General features: G+C 41.3%; 1 protein-coding gene across 3 annotated transcripts in view; it reads right to left on the bottom strand.

Annotated features, from left to right (window-relative positions):
- frem1b (Fras1 related extracellular matrix 1b) overlaps positions 1-15,221 on the bottom strand; it is a 63,602-nt gene extending 48,381 nt beyond the window's left edge. The window contains exons 1-9 of one of the 3 annotated variants that reach the window (XM_044361445.1): positions 14,330-15,221; positions 10,824-11,000; positions 7,917-8,263; positions 7,670-7,764; positions 6,771-7,030; positions 6,055-6,254; positions 5,004-5,327; positions 3,456-3,564; positions 3,176-3,307 (exon numbers count right to left, since the gene is read on the bottom strand). In XM_044361445.1, the coding sequence (XP_044217380.1) occupies positions 3,176-3,307; positions 3,456-3,564; positions 5,004-5,327; positions 6,055-6,254; positions 6,771-7,030; positions 7,670-7,764; positions 7,917-8,141 (1,345 nt within the window). In that variant the 5' untranslated portion in view covers positions 8,142-8,263; positions 10,824-11,000; positions 14,330-15,221. The remainder of the gene's footprint in view (positions 1-3,175; positions 3,308-3,455; positions 3,565-5,003; positions 5,328-6,054; positions 6,255-6,770; positions 7,031-7,669; positions 7,765-7,916; positions 8,264-10,823; positions 11,001-14,329) is intronic. The other 2 variants (XM_044361447.1, XM_044361446.1) reach the window with 2 other exon arrangements.
- Between the last annotated feature and the right edge of the window lie 359 nt (positions 15,222-15,580).

Genomic DNA, 15,580 nt, shown 5'->3' with positions numbered 1-15,580 from the left:
TATTTTTGTTTCGTGTACAAACTTTAATAAAAATGTGTTTTTTACTGTCGGACTCGATGTTTGACGCTATGAAGAGTTGGACTGAACATGAAAAACTTCTTGTGTCTCTGTCCTACATTAATGAAATGTAGGCCGAGTCCATCTGTCAGCTCTCTGCTGCTGGCTGGCCTTCCTCACACTGTACATCATGCTAACGCTAACAGCACAGCGTCACATGACTGGCGGCCTACTGGCGGACATGTGTTGTTGTCAGCGGACGGCTCAGTTTCCAGCCAAACCTTCGCACTTCGATTCAATTACCATCTCCAACACATGCACTGTTTTTTCTTCTCCCATTGTCACTTGGAAATAACAAGTTTCTCTTAGCGCCTGAAGGCACCGGGAGGCGCTGGCTGGGGTTTGTGCTGTGAACACCGGTGGGGTAAAACATGGCGTCCTTCCCGGTGGCCGCCCGGTTGCCAGGATTGGGGGGCTTCCTGTCTCCCTGCGCATGCCAGAGAGACAGAAGGGCAAGGTCAGCAGACAGATTGAGAGACGAGCGGTCGCAAGCCCGAACCTCATTAGCAACTTTACCGAGGGGAACCCGGCTACTGGTCCAAGTGATGGAAACAACTTGGTAATTGGGCCCAAAGGTGGCGTTGGGCAACAGGCCCATAAAGGGAAAACTGGGATGGGAGGGCTCTGTGAGTGTGTATGTGTAAGAGAGAGAGAGAGAGAGGGAGTGTGCAGCAGGACAGGCAGCCATCCATTTGGCTGAAGGCGTTGGACCGAGCCTGCAGTGACTGTGGCGCCCTCGCCCCCGAGTCACAGCGTCGAGGGTCAGCGGCGTTCTCCACAGAGACACAACTCCACCAGAGGATCCACTAACTGGTTCCTACAGGACACATGATGATGTTTGGGGAGCAGAGCCAAACTTTTGTCAGTTTTTTTTCCTTCTTGACAACAGTTGCAGATAAACAACTAACGGTCTAAAAGTGAAGAGATGAAACATGGAGGAGGAGGAGGAGGAGGAGGAGGAGGAGGAGGAGGGAGCCGGTGGAAACCTGCCCAGTGGGACACAAGTTTCAACATCCGTCCAACTAACATAAAGATGTTTCACTGAACAATTTTTGATGTTTGATGGTAAAAACAGAGAGATACAGAGCAGCAGAGTGATAGAAAAAATAATATTTTCCATTCAATCATTGAGATGAAATAATTTGTTTTGTTTTGTATGAATGAATCAATTAGCTCCACCTTCAACATCCTCACTCATTCAATTTTTTGGTCTCTTTGGTGGAGGCCTGGAGCGACGGTGGCAGCAGGACAGGAATGTTCTGTCTACAGTAGAAGAAGTAGAGGAATCAGGTTATCTTCTCAATTAATTGATGAATCATTTATAGTCTATAAAATGACAGTTTCCAGTTCAAGGTGACGATTTCAAATTTCTTGTTTGGTCCGACAGTCAAAGCCAAAATATGTTGAGTTTACTATCTTAAAAGACAAAAAAAAAAAGAAAACCAGCAAATTTTTGCACATTTTGCATTTTTGTTTTAAACCAAACTTGCAGATTCCTGTGAAGTGTGCACAGATTATGGATTTATCTCCAAACGCAGCACAGTGCGAGGTGTATTTGCAGGTCGCGGTTGCAGTTATTAGTGAAATGCGTCTTGATGAAAGAGTAATTTGATGAAACGGGGCAGAGAATCAGTTGAAAACACACCATCCTTTCACTCTGAGCTTCCCCTTGTGTTTCTATAAGTCTAAAGCAGCCATGAAAGGTTAACTCCCTGCCTGGATCCCTCGGGGGGGTGCCTGCACTCCTGCCACCTCACCCCCTCCTCCTCCTCACTGCCTCCTTCTAGCTGGTAGCATAAAAACCTGTTTGGGGACAGTGCATCTGCTCCCTGTGCACGGCGGCATGAAATGGCATAAGTCCCTTCAATCTGCTCCGTCCCGCTCCCCCCCCCCACCGTCAGAGACAAAGAGGCCGTCTCTCCCTACGCGCTGGGCTGGAAGGGACAGACGTGGACGGAGAGAGGGAGGCAGTGGCGGCCTCGGCGCTGCCACGGCCCCTGGCGAAGTGGCCGCGGCCCCATTTTACACCTGATTAGGAAACACATGCAGGGCCACTAGACATATGCTTCCCCAGCCACACCACAGAGTCCCTGACGGATGGGCAACACATGGAGGAAAAAGGGCGGAAAAGGCCAGACGACATTCTCTGGGAATTCCCAGGGCAGTGTGTGTGTCGGAATACCAGCACGGGATTAAAGGACAGAGAATCACTATATTTATATATAGACTCCATCAGTCTGCTGCATGTAAATAAATGCACAAATATCCTTTTTACTACTTTCCATCATCAGTCTAAAACCTGAATAGTGCCGAAATGTTGTAGTTGTAAAAGTTAATCACAACAATTTTGATTTATTAATCATTTAAGTCATTTATCAGGCAACAACGCTCTGGTTCCAGCCTCTTAAACGTGAAAGTTTTGTGTTTTATATCATTGCAAACTGAAAATCTTTGAACTGTTATGATTTGAAGGACTAAATGAATAAATGTTAGTAGCATTGTGAGCCATAACCTAATTTAAAATACAACTAAAATCATACAAGTCGTGCCTCTTTGTAGTCAAGAATTAATGTCAAAGTGATTTTATATATTTACACCAAAGAGCTTTAATATACGTGTTTTACTGACAGTTGGGACAAATGGAGAACGTGACACATGACACGCTTCGGCCTGATTTTGGAAACACGGCTGAATTATTTGAGCAGGATTATTGACAGAGGAGGCAGCTTTCTGACCTTTCTTTTAGTTTTTGATGTATGTTTGGAGCAGAAAGAGACGGACAGAGTTCTTCCTCACAGCATGAAAGTGTCTGAATTTAAATACTCAACTTATTTAGACGTCTACAAGCTTCTTGGCGTTAGTTTTCAGTTTCAGTTGGATTATTTTAAATATGAGGACGCTCCATGTAATGATTTATCTTTATATCCAGCAGCTCCTCTGTTACTTTCACTGTCTGCTATCATCACAACACTACACTTTGATGCATTTATGCCTTTATTAGATGCAACAGTAGAGAGATGACAGGAAAAAAGGGTGAGCTGTGAAAGTAGAAAAACAAGCAACTCAATATGTCGTTGTGGAAGTTACAGAGCGACCCCTGTGACCTTTGACCCTTTACCTCTGACACTGAGACGTCCATGAAGCGGTCCGTCCACAGCCACCAGGTAGACGGCGTCTATGTTGTCGTTGTCGACTATCTGCAGCTCCTCCCACGTGATTGGTCGAGACTGACCCTCCAACAGGTCCAGACCTGAGACGCCAGAGATAATAATTTACTGTAGAGCTCCTCTTACATAATGTGTTTTATCTGTCTATTGCTACAGTTTCATTTACTTTTTTTAGATTCTGACAGGAGTTAAGCAGCAAACACATCTGCTGTGATGTTTTACATACAGTACCCATGTTCCAGGAGACTCTGGGTGCGTTTGTTTCAGCCACCCTGATGGAGATGTGGACCATGATGGGCGGGCTGATCATATAGGAACCATCTATCACCTGGAACTCCACCTTACAGAAAATAGATTAACAAAATATTTCAAGATATATGACATGTACATGAGGTACACTTAATTAAAGCAAGCAAGCAAAGTTTATTTATATAGCACCTTTCACAAACACCAGTTACACAGTGCTTCCCAGTCAAAGAAATAAAATAAAATAATATAAAATAATGTGAAATAAATATAAAATAAAATAAAATCAGAATAAAGAAAAGCAAAGACACCAGATAAAATACACAAGTAGAGCAAATAAAATGGACAAATTAAGATAAAATAGCACATACTACCCAAATGCCCGTCTGAACAAATGTGTTTTTAGCTGCTTTTTAAAGGAGTCTACATTATCCAAGGACCTTAAGCTTGTTTGAAAGAGTTTGACTGATATGAATCCACATTTTGTGTGTTTCCCTACCTTCCTCTTGCAAAAGGTTTACTAGATTAGTTAATTTAAGACTGACAGCAGGTTCCACTGTGTTCAGCTTTGAATCTGAGTATGAATCTAGCAGTGCGAAACTAACTGTGAGCTACATTACAAGCTAGCAAACTAGCTAGCCCACCACCTAAACAAGCAGATTTAACAACAGTTACACCAACTACACAACACTGTATCACGACTGACAGCAAAACAACCCACAGAATAAGTTAAAAGGATATTTTTTTCATCCGTTGTGTTGGCTCTCTGTATATACACTTATCTTGTGCGCTAAAATTAACCAAAACGTGGGAATGAATTGTATCTTGTGTGCACACAATAGCATTTCAAGCACTCGATGTAGCAAAACATGGCTTTGATATATATATTCTTTCTCTCTGTGGCCCTTCTGGGGCTCCATAGTTTAGCAATACTTTAAACTAGCATCTTCTTACTTTAAGCTAACAGTAAAAAAAAAAAAAGTGTGGTTCAAGTTAGTCAATGGTTTGGTTTAGCAGCTAAAACAGTTTGGATCTGGTTTAGCAAAGCAGTTTGTCTGGGTTATTTATTTTGTACTCTGAGATTTGCTAACTTCTCTGGTAATTTACTTTGCCACTCAAATCCTACGATTGTGACAATCATCCAAATTAATTTATTTGACACAAAATTCTTCTGTCACAAATGATCATGTGACTGAGCCCGAATAAAAAAATGTACCTCTTGCTACCCGCACTACACAGTGTGAAGCTGATTTTTTGTAACACAGGTTTTTCTCATTTCATTACTCACCACACTGATCAGTATTAATAATCTAATGATGTCATATATAATAATATATCAGTCAGAGGGACCAAACCACTACTTTTACTGCAATACTTTAACTACATCAAGCTCATAATACTTATGTATTTCTACTGTAGTAGGATTTTTCATGCAGGACTTTTACTTGTAATAGAGTATTTTTACATTGCTGTATTGGTACTTTTACTAGAGTAAAGGATCTGAATACTTGTCCCACCACTGACCACCGGTACCTCATAGTTCCTGCGGTTTGGTTGGCTGCTGTTGGGCGGCTGGTAGGCCACCTTCATCTCATGGAGGTCCAGCCAGCTGAAAGACCTGATGGGCTTGGTGTGGTCGTCCAGGTGGGTAATGTAACCCTCGGCAGGTGGGACGGTCACATTGAACACCAGCCTCTCCTGTGGTGTCTCGTGGTCCTTGGCGTCCAGGGTGGCAGTGGTGAGCGGGGTGAGGATGAACTGGTCCACCTCCAGGATGAAGGAGGCCATGAAGGCGGCCTGAGGCGGCTGGTTCTGCATGGCTCCATGGATCAGAACCGGCAACCACACCGCCTCCGTCTGGGAGAGAGGGAATGGTTAAAGTGAAGATAAAAGATAAATCTACTTTCCCACAAAGTTGTTTTTCCAAAGCTGGTGCATGCTTTTTATTCCAATTTGTGTAAATCTGCATCTCTTTTGAGGCACATATGTACACTTTAACACAACATACATCACGTATAATGCAACACATACTGCCACAACTTTTGCTGTCGTATGTGGTGTTAAAGAGGCAAGTGATGCTCCAGAATATACAATCAGATGTGTTAGAAATGACGGTTCTTTGCAGTAAAGACGCTGTTTATGTGCTAACAAGGAGAGAAGAAAAGGTTTTTACATTTAGGGTTTTGGAAGCGTTTTGAACCCCTGCAGAACCTCCTGCTCTGCATCCTTCCACATCCACAGAGCTGAGAAAAGCTCATGAAAGTGGGATTGCACCTTTTGACTGCCAATAACCCTCTCTACGTCTGAGATGCTAATCTCGCCTGGAAAACAGTCACATCCGACTTGGATATGACAGAATATGCAGTTTATCAACTTTGTTCAATTAAAGTACTTTTGAGCAGCGTTACTACACTGACTTGTGTAAAAGTTGCTTTCCTCCAACCTGCTATTTTCTACACTGTGGTCAAAGATGTGTGGATGTTTCCTCTACTGTCAATTTTAACTTTATAAAACCTTTCAATATCAGTCTTTCTCCTTTACCAATCTACTTTTTTCAGGGGTAATTTCTGAATGTTGCTCGTACCTCCAACAAGGTCCTGGTCGCCTGCTCCCGCAGCTCCACCCTGATGGGGATGTAGTCGATCTCTGGTGACGGAGGGCTGAGGTGCTGGTACTTCAGACCGGATCTCAGGAAGTCCTGGCAGCTGGTTTTGAGGAAACGAACCTCCTTGGTGTCGTGAAGACAGGGTTTGTTTCCTGGGCAGAGCTCCGCCGTCTCTCGGCCTGAAGGAGGACGACAAACAGAAGGTCGACACCTGCAGTAGATGCTGCACACACGAGCATTTAGAGCATATTTAAGTTTTATTTTTCTACTTTTAATTTTGTTTGTTTGTCATGTTTATAGCATTACTTTTTTTTGTTTACATTTATACATTTCATTTTTTATTTTGCATTTGATTTTATGTATTTAATTTATTCAATTTAAAAATATTCATTTAATTTTTCCTCTTTTTTCTTGTCTTTCATATAATTTTTCTTTTGCTATCTGAAAAGTTTTGCACATTTTTGCAGTTTCTCTCTGTTTCACTCTGTTGTTTTATTGTACAGCACTTTGTAACAAATTTGTACTTTTTTTAGATTAATTTTTTTGGCATTATTCAAATTTAAATAAAAAAAAAAAAGCAAAGAATCATCTATGAATCCCATTAATACCCATTAGTATTAAGGGGTCTGAGGGGTCGTGAGATGATTAAGCTTCATAGACCTGCGTGTGTGTGTGTGTGTGTGTGTGTGACGTACCCTTCCTCAGTGTGGAGTCTTCCTCCTTCACCAGCTGTCCCAGAGCGGGGGTGTCGGTGTCGGAGGTCATCAGTCTGACGGTGCAGACTAGGTCGGCCGTGGTTCGGATGTTCAGGACGGAGCTGTCGATGGCGTTGGATAAACCGTAGAACTGAGGAACCACCAGCGGAGCGCTGCCCAGCTCCACCACGCTGGACCCCGAGTCCACCACCCGGACCAGCAGAACCACCGTCTCCACCAGTGTGTCTGAGGACGTGAACCTGAACACAGACGCCAAACAGCGTGTCGCAACACAATCTAATATTAGGCTTAAAATCAGTTTAATACAGTTAAATACATCCTTTGAATATTTTACCTTACCTCTAATCATCTTACAAGATAATTAAATGTTTAAATGATACTTAGTCCAACTTTTACGACTAATATTACAGCCTCTACTGTTCTGCAACAACTTCCACTACAATAGCTGTTTACTACCACTGTTACCTCTAGTATTACTGCTACTATTAATACCACTGAAGCAAAGCAAAGGTTTGACCAATTCTCAAAGCATTATGGGATCTCTTTTTTTAAATGTTTTTTTTGCCACCAAGACTACAGATACAACACAAAGTGCTCGCTCACGACAACAAGTGAGGCTGCTGCAGGAGTTTAGCCGACTTTGCTGCATTTAACACCGGAGCTCAGAGCAGGAAACAGTTGCTGTGCATCGCACTTTCTTCTGTTTCCATCACAATTATGTATTTAGATCATTCAGAGACAAGAATCTTTAAAAGTTTACAACCTGTCATGTTGTCACCCTGTGTTACTCTGTGTATAAAGACATGGGTTTATCAACTAATCATCAACTCAGCAGTGTTTAGGGTGCAGTCTTAAATACTACACTGCTGCTGACTGACCTGTAGACTCTCAGCATCACTGTGTCCTCGTCCAGCAGAGGACTGCCATTGTGGACGTACTTCACCTCGTCCTCCAGGAAGCTGCAGTCAAACACCTGCAAACAACACAGAACAAAGCACCAGTAATATCACTGTACTGGTGCTGGAAGCTGTCCAGTCCCACAGACGGTGGATGGCGGCTGACTAACTGATGGAGAATTTCTACACTGCGATGGACATGAAACTCTTCTGATTGACTTTAACTCACCTGTGGAGTCAACCTCCCAACTCTCTGAGTGACGGGCTCGTTCATCACCACCTCCACCTTACAGTCTGCGTCGGGATCCACGCTGATCTTCAGCTCCTTCTCGCTGATAAACACCGAGCGACCCCTGGCGACCTCCACACCCGAGTTCACAACAACCAGACTCTCTCTGCTGCAGACAGCCGACACCGCTGCCAGCAACAACAACAACACGCCGGCAGCAGACATTTTAGGTTCAGCTTCTTGTTTTATAGTTTCACAGAAGTTGTATTCCAAAGCAAAGTCTCAGTGTTTTCCCATTCAGTCTGCTGCAGCCCACATCCTGCTGTTTTGTCTGGTGTCACTGCAACCTGCAGAGGAGAGAAGAAGAGTTTACATTCATGTGGTTTAAAACAAGTACAACTCTCAGACAATGTGCACACAAAGCTAATTTGGAAAGTTTGGAGGTAGTTAAAAATCACTGTCCACATTCAAACCTAAACTAAGTGAATCTCTCTTTTCGAAAACAGCTGCCAACATGATCGACTCCTTTCACATTAAAGGACAAATATTCTGCACATTTCCAGCTCTATGTTTATATTCTGGGGCTCTACTGGAATATCTTTGCATGATTTCCAGTTAAAAACTCCTTATTTATCTCATACTGGTCCTTTATGCAGCCCCTCAGTTCAGCCTCTGTCTGAAACAGGCCGTTTTAGCTCCTGTCTCTTTAAGGCCCCGCCCTCCTGATGAGCCCACTCTGTTCTGATTGGTCATCTTTCAGGAAGCTTCCTCCGGCTCCGGAGGCTACGTAAACAAACTATAGTAGCAGGATTTCACTTCTTTTTCTCCTTCTTTACTCCAAATGTCAACTTCTTAAATCCATCCGTACATGTTGGAGATGAACAACACATGGAAACACCTTAGCAACCACCTTAGCAACCACCTTAGCAACCAAGGCTTACAATGGACGGCTGTTAGTTGGCATGGTGGGTAGACAAAACAGTCACAAACGAAGTGTTCAGAGCGGGTTGAAGCCCTGGAGCATTTTTATATACATTCACCTCAAGTTTTGGACCTTTGACAATGTTTAATATTCAACATTATAACAGTATAAAAATAACAGAAAACATGATATGTCCCCTTTAAGCATTTGATCCACTCTTAATATAAAAACACTGATTAGTGGAGCTTAAAATCATTTTAAACTTCAGACTCTCTCCAGCCTTAACAAATAAAATTTGATGGAGTCAAAAGCTATCAGCTGTAAATCTGACCCTTGACCTTTCCCAACTCCTTACCTGAATCTAATGATGTCAAAAATCCCCAGCAGCTCCAAACCATCTACCTCTTTTGCTGCTTAAAAACAATCAGCTATGCAGCTCTAAACCTCTTCGACTGCCTTTAGCCCACACCAAAACTCCTCTAAATCCTTCAGACCCTTTAAAAAAACTCCCAGCATGCAGTTGGCAGGCCCGGCTTGTTTCCCCCCGCTGCTCCACACTCCCAGCCGGAAAACGCTTTCACCCTCCATTTCACTTCAAACTAAAGCCCACTGCAGGAAACAAGGGGTTAATCTGCGTGACCCCGCAGAGGTGCTGGAAGTGGCATGGGACGGGTGGAGCGGGGGAGGGGGGGGATGGGGGGGGGGGTGTTTTCAGGATCAAAGCAGGGCACCAACTGGAGCCGGCGTGTCACTTCCCATCCAGCCAGACGAGCGTCGGTTCGTTAGTTTGAGGTTTCAGCTGGATGTGTGTTAACCTCTGGCTCTGTGGTGAACTGCACGGTGACGCTCAGCTGCAGCTCTGAGAAAACAGACCTTACATGGCGCTGAGGACGTCAGATTTTTATGATGCTGTCACAGAGAGTTACAGAAAACTTTAATGAAAACTTTTTTTTTTTAATTTGTTTTGTCTTGGATTTGTTTTTGGTTTTTAAAGTTTGCTAAATCACTGAAATTCAAAGAAGTCTTGAGATCTTTTACTTTAGCAAGAGTACTACAATAACAATACTCAATTACAAGTAAAAGCCTGCAATAACTTACTGGTAGTGAAAGAGGTTTTCCTCGCTGTAATCATTCCTCCTGTTCATACTGGATATTAAAAGATCCTTCAAATGTGCTTTCAGTGGAAGTGATGGAGGATAAAATCCACAGTGTGTCCACACAGTCATTTAAAAGTCTGTGTGAAGCTTCTATTCAGCTTCAGCAGTCTGAGTTAGTCATATCAAGTGGATATCTGACACATTTACAGTCTTTTTAGCATCAAATTCCCTCTTTGTGTTTCCTCGGACAGTGTTTCCCTGTTGAGCTGCAGGTGGAAGTATAGTAACAAAAAGAGGAACTTTGGCACTAAAAAGACTGTAACGTTGAAAGATATCTACTTGATTTGACTCATTTGGACGCTGAAGCTTCATATTAGCTTCAGATTGGACTGTGGATTTTGTCCTCCATCACTTCCATTGTAAGGTCATTATGAAGGGATCCTCTAATGGTCAGTATGAACAGGAGGAATGATTACAGCAAGAAAAACAGCTTTAATGTTCATTTGGGCTCCTGACAAAAGTACAATTTTTCCATCTGAAATGTTATAAAGTAGCGTAAAATGGAAATATCTGAAAAAAAGATGAAAATGAACAATATTCATGTTTTAATTGATTCAAAATATGAATTATTATGACATTTTGTACAGACATTCATGATCCCCAGATGATGAATCCATACACTTTTGTTCTAGCATGTAGCTAGCTTAGCTCAAAGTTCCAACTTTACATAAAACAATTAAGTTTTATGTCAGTTTTAGTTTTAGTAGAAGTCTGGTTGTGTTTAAATTGTCTTCAGACAGATAAAAGTTTGGAAATTCCTTTACTCCACAGTCGACTGTTTTCACTTCCCTGTCATTTCTCTGAGAATAATTTATATTCTAATCTCACCTGCGGTCTGTCGTCTCTGCAGAAATGACTAAGCGCTGGATCCAAAACAGCAGGATTTAGACCGAGGCACGACGTCTGTTAACTGATCCACCAGCTGCTGCGATGGCTGGAAGTGACTCACTGCTGCGGCCGAACGGGGGAACACATACCGCTGCTCCGAGGTGAACTGAATCGGTTCTGAATGAAACATGATAATTAACTTCAGATCTGACCACAGTCGGACCCACACAGCCCTTTGAACACTGATGCTGACAGTTTCTGGACTCAGGCTGTCTGTAGCTGTAACTGTGAACACATTCAAAAGCTTTCAATGTGATTATTTTCATTCCAGACATCAGAAGTATTTAGTTTATCCTTCATATTTCCATGTTTTAAGCTTTTAATCACCACAAGACACTAAAACTCTCCACTAAAACACAGCCTACTACTAATAGCACTACTACAACAACTTCTACTGCAATTACAAGGGTTACAAATACTGTTGCTACTGAAGCTACATCTGCTAATGCTACCGTTACAGCTCCACTCATTACTGGTATTATACCAGTAATAGATTATGCTACAAGCTAATTTACAGATCTGTGGAGTCATAACATAATATTTACATCTAAACGATGACAGTTAACAAAAACATGAAGTCAAGCTAAACTTTAGCTTTAGCATTAGCTATCATCATTATTAATTATTCATTTTTAATTGACATTGTGGGTGTGTGTGATGTGCTGTTGTGTGTGGTTTTGTATTTTGTATGGTGTGTTTGTTTGTTTGTTTTTGCTTTGTACTGTTTGTTGTTGTGCTGTTGTATGTTTTGATTGTAATGGACTACAGATGTGAATTAGCTTCAAGCTAACTCTGGTGCAGTGCATCATTTATGCTTAATACTAAATCAAATCAAATTTTAAAAGCTGCTATCATCTCATCAATATGTATCTAAATCTACCTTTTAATTTCATTTACTTTTTATGCAGGCTGTTGGAAAGAATCCAGATGTTTCCACTAAAATGTCCAAAAACCATTTTATCCTCTTTTGAAAAATAGAAAAATATGTACGTCAGTTTGTAGTTTTATTAAAATATATTTTTATTTATACAAAAAAATAGGAAAAATTCTAATTTTAGTTTCACTGTGAGTGATACTGATCAAATCCTGAACAGCATAATTTAATCAAATCTTAACTCCAAACAGTGAAACAAATGTCAGTCACTCATCCGTGTCGTCATCTGCATATAAAGTGATTTTATCTGTTTGTACATGTGTTTAACTCTTGAGTTTATTTGTCTGTATGTGAGTTTGTCTCCAGCAGTGTTGGGAGGGTTACAGGTGACAGGTTACTAGTCACTCTGTTAAAATGTAATAAGTAATGTAACTATTTTAATTACGTCATCAAAGTAATGTAACTCATTACATTTGATTACTTTTTGATTACCAGTAACAACACTGATTACTGTCAAACGTTTATTAAAAGTTCTTCAGTAGAACTTGAATTAAGATGTGAATGTTTTGATTTTAAAGCATCAAATTATTGTTGAATTTCCTGCACTGAAAGGCAACATGGCCGACTCAGGCTGCTCAGAGCAAACGCGCTGATTTGATTGGCGGACGAGAGGCGGCGCAAATTCAAACAAGAGAACCAATCAAAAACAACGTACTGCTAAATGAACGGAGCCTGTCTAGCATGTAGAGACAGACGGCTCCTTGGTGTCGCACTCAAATCTGTCCCAACGGCTTTGCTGACCTTCACTGACCCGGAAATACGCCAGAAGACAAAGCTACAGAATGAACGTTATATTATACATACAAGCTTTTTACCAAAAAGAACATATTGTAATAACTAACATTTTGATTAGTAGCTGTAATTTAACTGCAACGGATTATAATTACATTTATTTTGTAATTTAATTACGTAACACTGTTATATGTAACTAGTTTCTCCAACACTGGTCTCCATATGTGAGTCTATCTGTCCGTACGTTAGTTTATTCATGTCCTAAACAAACATTTATTTGTCCATAGGTGAATTTATCTGTTTGTATATGAGGTTAAGTGTTTATCCTTGAGTTGATCAGTATGTGCAGTGAGTTTATTTGTCCATTAGAGACGTGCATCTCGATGCATTGCCAACAATCTGAAATATTAAAGATACATATGAAGCAACATGTGATATGATGAGATTCATCCCTATTGTGATGCAGTGTGATTCGACATGATTTGATTCAACACACTGTGATTCAACGCGATGCTAAACAATGATGCAATTCAAAATGGTACAGAGGGTTTGATATTATTAAAGTATACATCAAATCATAAATCAACTAAAAAAAGCACCATTTTTACTTTACATATTTGTTTCTCTACTACTGCGACTCAGAAAGCGTCTCATTCACGGTGTTTCTTTTTGACCTCCTTGGACCTTTCACAAACAGGCCGTTTCACAAGTCCTTTGTGGTGTAACGTTCTGTCTCCAGTTTACATGCATAAACTCCATGACCCAAACAATAACTGTCAAAATAGTTTAATAATTCAGTTACTCCGACATGCGGAACAATAATTCTAGAGCGCAAGTTTCACCCAGAACATTTTGGCGACGCGCCACTTAGCTGTAGCATGCTAGCATCCTCTAGAAACAGTTTACAGAGTAGAAATTAATCTAAATATCAAATTATTGGTCAAATTTCCAAATAGTAAAGACATAGGGCCTCTACTTATAATTATATGTAAATAAATCAGATTTTACGGATGCAAAGATGTTGGAAACGATGTATCGCAAGTTCATTTCAGATTGTATCCGGTGCACACTTTTTTTAATCGGGGCAATGAAATCGTGAACGAGTTTATATGCAAGTTTATTTGTCTGTATGTAAGTTTATGTGTCTATAAGTGAGTTTATCAGTCCGTAACAGGAGTTTACCTGATCATACAACGAGTTTAACTGTTTATCTTTGTCCATATGTAAATGTATTGTCCATCGGTGAGTTTATCTGTATATAAAGGGACTTTATCTGTTTGAGTTATCTGAGTTATCTGTCTGTACAGTGAGTTTATCTGCCTTTATGAGATTTTATCTGTTTGTATGTGAGTTTATCTGTTCATACACAGAGTTTATCTGTTGATTCAGTCAGTCTCTCTCTTACAGTGAGTTTAGTCCGCAGCAGCTCTGTGCTGTTGTGCAACAGGTAGCAGCTGCAGCCCTGCAGGAGTTTAACATACTGCAACAAAACACTGCAGAGAAAGTTTCCACTAAACTTCTGCGGCTCTAATCACATCCTCAGCCTGTAAACCTGGGGGGGACACACTTCCATGAATGTGTGTGTTTACGAGTGTGTGAGAGTTTTAGACTAGAAAGAAGCCAAAAACAGAGAACTGAGAGAATGAAAAAGGGAGGAAATTCCCTCATTTTCCTCTAATCTGTGTTTCTTTTCTGTGTTTGCGGCCTGTTGGAGGTGTGTGTCGGCCCGACAGAGGCAGTGTGTGTGTGTGTGTGTGTGTGTGTGTTGGTTGGCACCTACCTCCAGTTGTTGTGAGCTCCTGTGTTCGTCTCCGTCTTCTTCACCTTCTGCACACGCTCAGAGGAAGAGGAATGCTGTCACACACACACACACACACACTTCACACCCACTGTTTGCCACCACCACCACCACCACCCCCCCACTCCACGACGTCTGGCATCCCCCAACAGAAAGAAAAGAGAGGGGGTAAACTGTGAGATAGGGAGAACAAATGGCGAGCGAGTCTCCTCGTCTGGTTGAGTCTGTCCTAAAGCCACAACCAGAGAGAGAGAGAGAGAGAGAGAGAGAGAGAGAGAGAGAGCAGACAGGAAATGTGCTGAGAGGTTTCCAAGACTTATATTTTTACAGCCCCCCCATCTCTCTGCCTCTGTGTCTTTATTTCACTCCCTCTGTGACGCAGATAAATGTGAAATTCCACCTTTTACTCTCCACATTAAACTCCTGCACACACTGGACTACAATCACCTGAAGGCCTCGTGTGTGATTTAGAAGTTCTTTACAAGTGTTTTTCCCCCAATTCTTTATTTCCATTTCAAATTTTTGTTTGCACAAAATCCTCATTGTTACCCAACAAAGAAACATGACTCTCCTGGATAATGTAACGATCCTATAGGTTTATGTTACGTTTTACTGAAGATTTTAACTAGATTTCTATAATAATCTGCAAAATAAAGTTTTCTCTTGTTATCAAAACATTCCATTTTTCTTCCCCCTCTGCTGTGTGCATTGATGCATGTGTAGTTGATGTTCTCTGCTCTGTTCTCTGCTGGTCAATGAGATGCATCACTCAGAGGAGGCCAGCTTTGCTTGGCTTCCCTTAGAGAAACAAAGTTAAAGTTTTAGCCAATCAGATTGAAGCTGAAGGGTCAATTCATCGTTAAAAAAAAAAACCTGGCAGGCTTCTCGATAATCAAATCAATGTCGTTGGGCAGTTGTTGTTTTTTTTTATGACAACACATCATCATTATAAACCAACAAACAAACAAAAAAAAGCTTGCTGTGAGTGTTCAACAAGCTAGCTAACCATACGTAGCGCCGGCAGAAACCGTTAGCAAGTTAGCAGAGTGGATGGAGAGAAGGACCTCAAGACTCTCGTAAAAAAAACAATTTAACAAAGAAAAACAAACAGAATCAAATCAAACAGAATGGCTGCATTAAAGGGATACTATGGAAGTGGGGTTGTATGAGGTAGTTACCCATAGACAGAGTCCTACCTGCAGTAGATGGGAGTCAACACGCTCCCAGTTTGAA

This window comes from Thunnus albacares, chromosome 9 (assembly GCF_914725855.1).
Source record: "Thunnus albacares chromosome 9, fThuAlb1.1, whole genome shotgun sequence".
NCBI lineage: Eukaryota > Metazoa > Chordata > Actinopteri > Scombriformes > Scombridae > Thunnus > Thunnus albacares.
Note: the sequence above shows the minus strand (reverse complement) of the source record. Positions and strands in the feature narration are given on the sequence as shown.